The sequence below is a fragment of the Astatotilapia calliptera genome, chromosome 22, assembly GCF_964374335.1.
Source record: "Astatotilapia calliptera chromosome 22, fAstCal68.1, whole genome shotgun sequence".
NCBI lineage: Eukaryota > Metazoa > Chordata > Actinopteri > Cichliformes > Cichlidae > Astatotilapia > Astatotilapia calliptera.
Window position 1 is genome coordinate 19189333 of NC_137442.1, and position 9797 is coordinate 19199129.

At 42.8% G+C, this 9797-nt stretch overlaps 1 protein-coding gene across 4 annotated transcripts; it reads left to right on the top strand.

Annotated features, from left to right (window-relative positions):
• The first annotated feature begins 309 nt into the window (after positions 1-309).
• Positions 310-9477, top strand: sesn2 (sestrin 2). 4 transcript variants are annotated; one of them, XM_026156268.2, is made up of 11 exons: positions 310-1384; positions 2249-2314; positions 2934-3122; positions 5849-6031; positions 6844-7065; positions 7242-7377; positions 7456-7571; positions 7701-7784; positions 8275-8381; positions 8474-8618; positions 8857-9477. In XM_026156268.2, exons 1-11 carry the CDS (start codon positions 1049-1051, stop codon positions 8941-8943), a joined length of 1671 nt encoding a protein of 556 aa, XP_026012053.2. In that variant the 5' UTR covers positions 310-1048; the 3' UTR covers positions 8944-9477. The 4 variants fall into 4 exon arrangements, with proteins under 4 accessions (XP_026012053.2, XP_026012052.2, XP_080152052.1 ...); XM_080295926.1 differs by lacking the exon at positions 310-1384 and adding an exon at positions 1719-1857; XM_026156267.2 differs by having other exon boundaries at positions 7242-7571.
• Positions 9478-9797: the final 320 nt, after the last annotated feature.

Here is a 9797-nt window from a genome sequence, read left to right on the forward strand (position 1 = left end):
TTAAACTTAAGCTTTGTCATTTTTGTAATATCAGTAATTTTATGACCTTGCTCAAGGCTTTGGTAATTGATGGGGAATGTGTAAGTTTACAGCTTGCATAATTAGTAAACACAAAATACTATCCAGGTAAAAAGACTAATTGGGATCAATGTCTTTTTCAAGAGAGATCTAGCCAAGATCGCAGCAGAAATTGCAGAAAAGTATAATATAATAGTTCTACAGATATACTATGTGTCCAAAAAAAGACTGGAGTGATTACAGTGTAGAACACAGAGTGGGTACAATAAAGCAGAGTCATAAGAATACTTTCAAAACAGGTGATTTCTTTATTTTATATATATCCCTTCATGTATCATCTTGACTAAAACCTGTTTATCAGTATGAGCAAAGGCATTAGGAATAAAATAAAATAAAAAAAACCCGCCTGAAATGAACACATGCTCACTTTGTAAAGAAAAGAGAAAACAGCGACTTATGGATACGCTGTTACTGAGAGTAACATTTAAAGAGACAACAGCCGCCTGCTGTTTATCACAGGAAAGTTGCGCATACGTCACGATGACGTTGCACGGGGGAAGCTCGCCAAGATCTGAGCGGAAGGAGCGTGTGAAAACTCTACATTATTCCCGGTGCCTTACGCAAGATAGTTTTAAGTTTAACTCGGCATTATGTCCACGATGCACAGTCCAAATATAAATCAGCGGCTCGCGTTGTTTTCATTACCGGAAATCGTCATAGCTGCGGCTGAAAGAGTCTGCAGCATCTGCTAGCGTAGCGAGCTAACCGCCGCCGGCGCTCACGGTCAGGAAGCCGGGTGGGAAAAAAAAGGTGGCGCTCTCTGAAGGTGGTTCGTCGGTGTTAATAATTTGCGAAGCAGACGATTGCGCAGTAAAAATAAGAAGACCGGCGGCAGATACCTCGAGGTTGTGTCAGTGAAGAAGAATACATGTTTTCAGCTAACGTTAAGGGTTAGCGTTAAATTAATACTTTAGGCTAACTGCTGCTCGGTAACGACAGGCAGCTCAACTCTACAAAGGTGCTCCGGGACATGGCCAGTAATCCCGCGGCTACCTGCCAGGCTAATGGAGGCAGCAAGCCGGGAGGAGTGCCCGCCGCTCGGCGTTCGTGTGGCCACCGGTCCGAGTCTGAATCTGATGCTGGACCGACTTCGAAGAGCTTAGCGCGATTGTGCAGCAGGGATGACGGGGAGCGGAGAGCGGCTCTGGAGGAGTTAAGCCAAGGGGTTCTCCAGTGTTTAGACCTGGAGCGGCACGGCTCGGAGCGACTGCGTAAACAAACTCTTCTGCATCTGCTCCGGCTGTCCAGGTCGTGTCCGCTGCAGGAAGTACGGGAGAGAGCCGTCGAGCTCCTGCGGACCGCACAGGTAATGCATGCACAATTCACCGACAGACTTCCCCTTCTTCTGTGAGGTTTGCAGGCCGCATTAACTGACAGATAGGGGGGAAAAAATCTTACTCCAATAGCGCTCGGGCACCTTTTGTACCATTAAAGGACTTTTAGGTACTCTCAGGAGGACTGCTTTTGCTTTGCATGATGACGTTATAAGGTTAGGTAAGGGTAGGTTCACCTCTCTCATCAGCTGATGGTGATTTTTATTGCTACCGGACTGCTGCTGGTTTCATCAGACTGTAGGTGATGCAAGACTCTGAAGCGGTGTGCACAAACAACCGGGCCGGACACGCCCCCTCCCGCTGCCTGAAAAACACACCACCAGCAGACACGGCCCAGTGTAGCTTCTAGAAATTAAAAAGGCAGGCTGCTTTAGACGCCTTTCATTTGTGTTTGTGCTGAAAATAACAAACAGGGCAACGTTTAGCGTCCGAGCTTCCGATGTCAGTGAGTTTTAACGCGTGTTTTGGTTAAACGTGGAAGTTTGAAGCGTGCTAGTTACGAAACGGGTGTCCTGTTACGGTTCAAAGAAGGTCTAGGCAAGCTAAAGGAGGCTGAGGCGTTGTTAAGCTGAACATATTTCATATAAGCATATCAGCGATTTGGATAAATGTGAATATTTACAATGGTAAACTTTTTTGTGCATGGAAAAAGTCTGAAAAGGTATTTTTCGCGTGTCAGTCACAGAAATGAGCTGCGTTTGAGGTTGATTTCCGTAGACAAGATGAATCCTTTAGGGTTGATTGGAATCTTGACTGAAATTTTGATAAACCAGAGCAATAATCAAGTACAAACTGAATGATAATTACGTGTTGTTTGTGTCTTCTTTTGTTGCCAGGAGCAAGGAGTCCAGGTACCTCGGGCTCTGGCCTCAGGTCCAAGTGCCTTTATCCCTGCAAAAGAGGTGTGTATGCAACTTAATAAAAAAGAATGAGTTTCCGGATTACTACAAGTATGTTTTTGCTATTTCCATTGTTTGTGTGTCAGACTTGCACCCTGTCTAGATGCCAGATTGTTTTTTTTTCCCCCTCAGGTTGATGTCAGAGTGGCACACAGCTGGCCTTCATGTCTAATCCTGTGATTTTTACAGGGCTTGTTTCAGGTTGCTAACATAATGAACTAACAGCTGTTACTTTGAACTTAAGCTTTTCATATAAATATAATTGAAATGTTCTAAACTTAAAAATATATTTGAATCTCCATTGGCCTACATTTTTTTCCCACAGGGTTTTTTATGTAAGTTTATTTTTAAATTATTTTCCGTTTTAGAAACGAACATACGTAATGACCTAACAGACTTGCTCATTGAAATGATGCTATTTATTCTGCTGCAATACTACACTGCCTGTTGCATTCAACAGATGCAACACCCGAGCTGAGTTGCCAAAGCTAGTGGCTGATAATGTCTTAGCTCATAATGTGACTCATTCAGATTTCTTTTTCTTTTCTTTTTCATAAAGAAGAAGAAACCTTAATTAAGTTTACTCAGGATTCAGTTATGTTTTGTTTTTTTTCCTCTTTAGATTTTAAAAGGAGGGCCAAACCAGGATGTCCTGATTGAGTCTTTTCTTTCGCTGGGGCGTGTGGATCACATCTCTATGGTCATGGCGATGCACCCAGCCTACCTCTGCTGCTTCCTAAAGACCCAGCATGCTTTGTTGGAGATGGACGGCCCCTTGCCCCGTCACTGGAGACACTACATTGCTGTCATGGTAAGAAAAATGTTTTTTAGCCTCCAACTTTAATTACTTTTCAGCAGAAAGCTGACAAATTGCTTCGAACGGGGTTTCATCATAATTTGGACTGTTTGTAAAACACTATTCAGCCTCCTTTAAGGTCTTTTGTAGGAGAAATGTGAAATAGTATATGTAGTTCCTTAAAAAGAAATCATATGTAGTGTGTACTGCAGCCATGTGCATGCACGATGAACCAAATAAAGAATTAACAATTGTGAACATCAAAGTAAATTCTCACTCTCAAACAGACGAGATTGTTATTTTAGATTTTTTCCATCGTAGTAGTTCTGACACTTGAGGTTAAATCGTTTTGTCATTGATACAAAATGATTATAGTTCTTTGGTCTCCATTTAATCTTTTCTACTGTTCAAACAAAATCTTAGAGTAGTGTGTGTGTGTGTGTGTGTGTGTGTGTGTGTGTGTGTGTGCGCGTGTGTGTAAACACCAGAACCTTTAATTGGCCTGATTTACTAGTTAGAGCAGTGGGTAATATTGGTGGACTTGATGTGTGATGTTTGGTACGAGTTCTGAGCATTTGAGTGTGAATGCTATGGAAACACACTTATGTGTTGTCTGACGGCAATGACTGTGTGTGCAGGTAGAAGGCTCAGGTCCTTTGTTGTCCTCTGTCTTCTCTCCGGGACCTTAGAAGTCTCACTTAGAGGATTACAATTGCAAGCACTGATGTTAATGGTCCGTTTTCAGTAGGGATAGAATGAAATATAAACACAGCAATAAAAACTGTATTGCTTCCTCCTGCTACAGCAATAAACTGGTGCTAAATACTGACATTGTTATTAAATGCTGCAGGCGTTCTAAACAGTTCTAAACCACCACATGTTTGACTTTCCAGAATTCCTGCTTCATGGCTTCTTGTCGTGACACGTAGTAATGTGTAGGGAAAAGAAAAACAAATGAGAACGTTAACTAAGTCAAAATACCAGATTACAGTGGATTATCACATAATTCCTGCTTTTTTTGCTTTTCACCCCTCAGTCATAAAAGGCTGATGGGGTATTGTCGTCACCCCACTGAACGGGCAGCTATGTGGACACCCAAGATTGTAAACATTAAGAACGAAGCTACGAAGGAGTTTCAAATTGATACCATAGGTGTGTCTAAACATCTCTGAAGAGTTTGAATCTGTGACCTCGAGGTCAAGGTCGGAGCTCAGGTTTCCTGAAAGTCTTGTGAATGTGAAAACTTGAGAAGGAAGACCCCAAGGATTTTGAAGTTGATACCATACGTGCTTCTATTAACAATCTCTGAGGAGTTCGGCTCTCAGTGACTTTGACCTCAAGGTGAGAGGTCAGGTTTTCTGAAAATCTTGTGAATGACTTAACAACTTGAGAATAAGGCGACATAGGATTTTGAAATTGATACCATAGGTGTGTCTGCTAGGACACTGAGGGGTAGCACCAGCTGTTGCCAGTATTTTCCAGTGTTTTTCATTGTTATGTATTTACGTATTTTCGATGCTTGTCTTGCCTATGATCAGAGTGTTGTGAATATGGTTTTCTCATATTCGCTTCTAACTGGCTCCATGTTAACTCCAGAACTGAATTTAAACTTCTTCTCCTCACCATAAAATCTGGATTAATCGAACTCCATCATATTTGAAGCCCTTCTGGTGTCATGTTATCTCAACAGAGCACTGTTCTGCCAGACTACGGGCTTACTTGTGACTCCTAGTTCTACTTTTAGAAATTCTAAAAGTAGAATAAAGATATGGGGCTCTTCCCTAACACCAGCTCCCAGTTTGGATCCTGGAGACAGACCCCCTCTCTTCTTTTAAGATTAGTCTGAAACTTTCTTTTTTAATAAAACTTATTTGTAGTTTTCACCTGATGTCAGAGCTACTGGGACACAGCTGCCTGGAGGGCAAAACAGAACTCTGGTCCATTGTCCTCCAGTCCGTACTTTGAAAGCTTTCATCCTGGTAGCAGTGCAAGCTGAGGGATTCTTTACAAGATATAGGTAGATGTCACAAAACTGGAGCACTGGGAGAGACGTCACCACTATCAGGGACTTTTTGAAAAAGCTGCAGAGGCAGAATATGCATCTCAAGTCCCCAAAATTCACAGTTCTCTTTATATCTTAGAATTAATGTTAAGACATTTTGTAGTATAACCTGGGAATGTAGCTTCAGTTAGATGTTAATACTGTAATATTATGATGCTGTGCCTTGGACTTATGTTTTTTCAATTTGAAAAATGTTTATACAGATTTTTGCTATACTGACTGAACTCAAATTTGAGATGTGATCATATATTTGTATAATAGAGTATTTAGAAGGTTGCATTCTTAATGCTTAAACATCTGCATTCAGTTGGCAAATAACACGCGTTTTGGTAATGGTCACTGAACAGTAATGGCAATGAAACCTTCAGGGACATTCAGAAATTGTTTCATAGCAAAACAGTAAGACATCCAAAGACTGTTAGTGCCTTTCTGCTAATGCGATCTATGTGTCTTCAGTATTGCTTCACATTAACAGCCCGTAACACTTTAGAAATACCACTCACTGCACCCACCTGTGCAAGTTCAGCTGTGTTGTTTTAACCTCTGACACTTTCTCTGCATTATGGATTTGTTGCACACAGATATGTGAACAGAGAATGTGTGAAGCGTTGTTTTCAGTGGTCAGGGTTAGAGTTTCTCTTCCCGGCTGTTAACTTGGACCGTTCTTTGCGTCTGGCAGGCTGCAGCTCGGCACCACTGCTCATACCTGGTGCAGCAGCACAGCGCAGGCTACTTGGAGGCCGGAGGGGAGGAGAGCTGGCTAAGCGGCCTGGAGCACGCTCCCGCCAAACTCCGCAGCCTGCAAACACTCAACAAGCTGCTGGCACACAGACCCTGGCTCATTACGCAGCAGCACATCCAGGTCAGACACATCTCCCGCTCGCCCACTCACTCCCTGTGTCTTACTCCAACTCTAATTTCTGACTTGAATCCAAACTCACTCCCTCAGTGACTCAGCCGCTATTTCCTGTGTGGTAAACACCCAATTGTCTTCCATATAAAGAGTAGCAGACCCTATCATTTTGCATCAGCACAGACAGGTGTAGTTCCGCCTCTTTAAATCTGATACCTAGGACTGTGAGAGTGAAATATCTGATTTTCATTACCATAGTCAAAAGAATTGACAATGACAATATTAGTGTGATATCTTTTTTTTGGGGGGGGGGCGGTTTGCCGCCTTTGTCACAGTCACCCCAGATGTGTATCTCAACGGAGATAGCACTTGAGTGTGCTTAACTGTGCACGCTGATCACCTGAGTCAGACAAGCACTGGGTGACTAGTTTGAGCAAACCCTAAATGAAGCCTTCTTTGTGTGTTGTTTCTCTGTACAAGGTACCACATTGTTGGCATGCACAAAAGACTATCTGCAACTGCTTTTAAAAGATTAACTTGAGAACCATCTAACAGGATCAAACATAACACTGATATCTTCTTAAAGTTTAAGTGTATCAAAGTGCTTCCAGTAGAATTTTCTACCGTCTAAAATTGCAGTTAAGGGAAATTGCTAAATTAGATAATGCGGCTTATCTTTAGTGCAGACAGGCAAATCAAACCACCAACAAATGCCAAACCGGTAACACCCCCAGCAAACTGGTCCACAGCCTGGCATTAATTTCCAGCAAACACACAATCTGAAACTGCATGAGCCCAACATCTGCCTATCTGTCCTGCAGGAACTGGTGTGCCCCGGAGCAGAGCCTCGCTGGTCACTGGCTGAACTGATACACGCCGTGGTGCTCATGGCGCACGCTCACTCGTTGTGCTCGTTCGTTTGGGGCTGTGGTTTAAACCCAGAACCTGACCACATTGGGGGCTACACCTTTCAGCCTCCATCACTTTCTCACAGTCCTCACAGTCCCGCACACAGCCCCGCTCACGAGGACGGCAGGCACGAGGTGAGTCAAACAGATGTTCTGATCTCAGGCCTAACAGGCTTAAAATGACAGGAGGGTGGAGGTAGTTGATTTAAAGTTTAGTAACAGCCAAAAGATACCCACTCACTTAGGAAAGAAAACTGCGAACACACACTGAAACAACAAAGCGCCGACTTCATTTATCTGATCTTCTCCAGCTGGCTGATGGAGCCGTGGAGGTGGAGGTGCTGATGAAGAGGATGGTGGAGCTGCAGCAGCAGCAGGAGGAGGAGTGCACACAGGAGGAGATGGTTACTCGCTTTGAAAGGGAGAGGAGCGAAAGCATACCTACGGGTACAGATCTGACTGCTTACCCCTGCATCACTCTCAGTCACCTGTTGACTCACCACTTCCTCTCTGTTGTTGGTTTAGCGGTGGTGAGGGGCGCTCCACCTGACCTGGTGTTGCGTCTTGTGGAGGAACCAGAATTCAGATATGAGGACTTTGCTCCCAGAGGAGAGCAGGCACCACCCACCATGCGAGCACAGGTAGTTTAAGGCATATTTTTCCTTTTTTAAAATCTATGTCAAACTTATTATAGTGAGCAACACTCCTTGATTTTTTTGTGCCTTGTGTTGTAGATGGTAACGTTGTTAATGGTTGTGTCTCATGTGTAGGACTATTCATGGGAGGACCATGGATTCTCTCTGCTTAACAGGCTCCTGCCAGACATGGGCCAGCTATTGGATGAAAACTTTCAGGTACCATCACCAAAGGCTGCTGTGTGGGTGATGTGAAAGGTCTATCTCTTGAAGTGCATGTTACACTACTTCACCTAGCTGAGACTAAGAATGGGAGGAGATACTGTTGACCTCCTTGTTTGTTTATACACTTGAAATAAAACTGCTTAGTGTCAGGAAAAAGAAGTGGGTGGTGAATACATGTGTATTGTAGAAAAGGGTTTTCCTGGCTTAGAGTAGACTGCAAATACACAAATCTTTTTATTTGCACTTATTCCAGATCATTCGGTAAATAAACAAATGACTGACACCAATCCCAGCTCATTTTTCTTTTGTGAATTTTACAAGCATCACCTGGTTTGGTTAGACTGTATATAAAGGATGGAGGTCTGAAAAGTGAAGCCACTTTTGGAAGTGTTTAAATCTGTATTCTGTATAATGGTCTATAGGAGGTGATCTTCTATAAAGTTATAAAAAAGTGAACTGAGCAAACACTAATGTGAATTTGCAGATTGTGTGCAACTTGACCTACCACAGGATGGCCATGCATGAAGGCGTGGATACTCACACTCTAAGAAAAGCTCTGTGGAACTACATCCACTGTCTTTATGGAATACGGTGGGTGTAAAGGTGCCACCCATGCAAAAGTTCAGCCACCTTTAACATTTCTCTACTGTAGCATTAACATTTATGTCACTTCGCAAGTCCAGATACGATGATTACGACTACGGCAGTGTGAACGTGTTGCTGGAACGCTCTCTGAAGGTGTTTGTAAAAACCATGGCCTGTCACCCCGAGCAGACCACAGCACGCATTTACCACTCCTTCTGGAAACACTTCAGACACTCTGAAAAGGTATGACAAGTTCAAACAGGCACTTAACCTGGCCTCCTCTGTCACGTATCATTTGACATTTTAACACGTCATCTCTCTTTGGTACCCTCAGAATCAACTAATGTATCATTTGGCATTTTAGTGCGTCCTTCCTTTTTTAAATGTCATCAGAGAAGGAAGTGTTACAGCGTGTCACCTTGTGAACTGAAGGAAATGACATGTTTCTTTTTATTTTTTTTTCTTCTTTTTTTGGGTGCAGGTTCATGCCAACCTAATAGTGATGGAAGCCCGGCTACAGGCGGCACTTCTCTACATCTTACGAGCTATTACACACTACATGAGATGACAGCCTCGCTTCACTTGCACACATTTTTGCAGATGCTGAGCCAGCTGTGATTTACACCACAGTCCAATCCTTGTACACACACACACACACATACACATACACTACAGTGAATGTTTGCTCATTCATATCGTATGTTTCAGTGTTAATGTTTTGATGCTGCTTTGCGCCTGGAATGTCATGTATTTAAATTGCGTTACCATTTTTTTGTCTTTATTTTGTTCCTTTTCTTCTTTTTTGCACTGAAGTCTATCATTAGGTTTTAATTTCACACTTGAACCTCAAGTGGTGCTGTCTTGCACACATTCTTGTCACACAGACGCCAGGTGCAGTGGTGCAATTGGGTCTGGCATATCAAAATCAGTGTGGTGATTCAGATTGTTTTCATTGCTGAATGTTTGCTTGTCAGACAAACGCCATTGATCACACCAGTACTACTGATGACTCAGTCCTCTGTCTGTTGCACACTGAGGCTGAGATGAGACAAACAGCTTGTATTTCTATATACAATAAAAGTTACTTTGTTATCAAAATCAACAGTGTTGTGTGTGGGGTTTTTTTTTTTTTTTTTTTTTTAGTCTTTCCTTCTTATAATGGATATGGGCAGTTTGGGCTAATTAAGTTACATTAACAAACCGCAAGATGGCGACAAAGGCTTAAAAAAACTTTTTGAAGGTAAGTTTTTCTTGTGCAACTCTAATTATAACGATGTGCCAATAACATCTGTCCGATTTCTGTTGAAATATGCAGATCACAGACAGAAAGGTGCCGGCACAGTGAGCCGCCACACTCCCAAAAGCATCTGCTGCACTTCTGCCTTCTTGCACGCGGATGTCACACATCTTATTCAGTCTTCC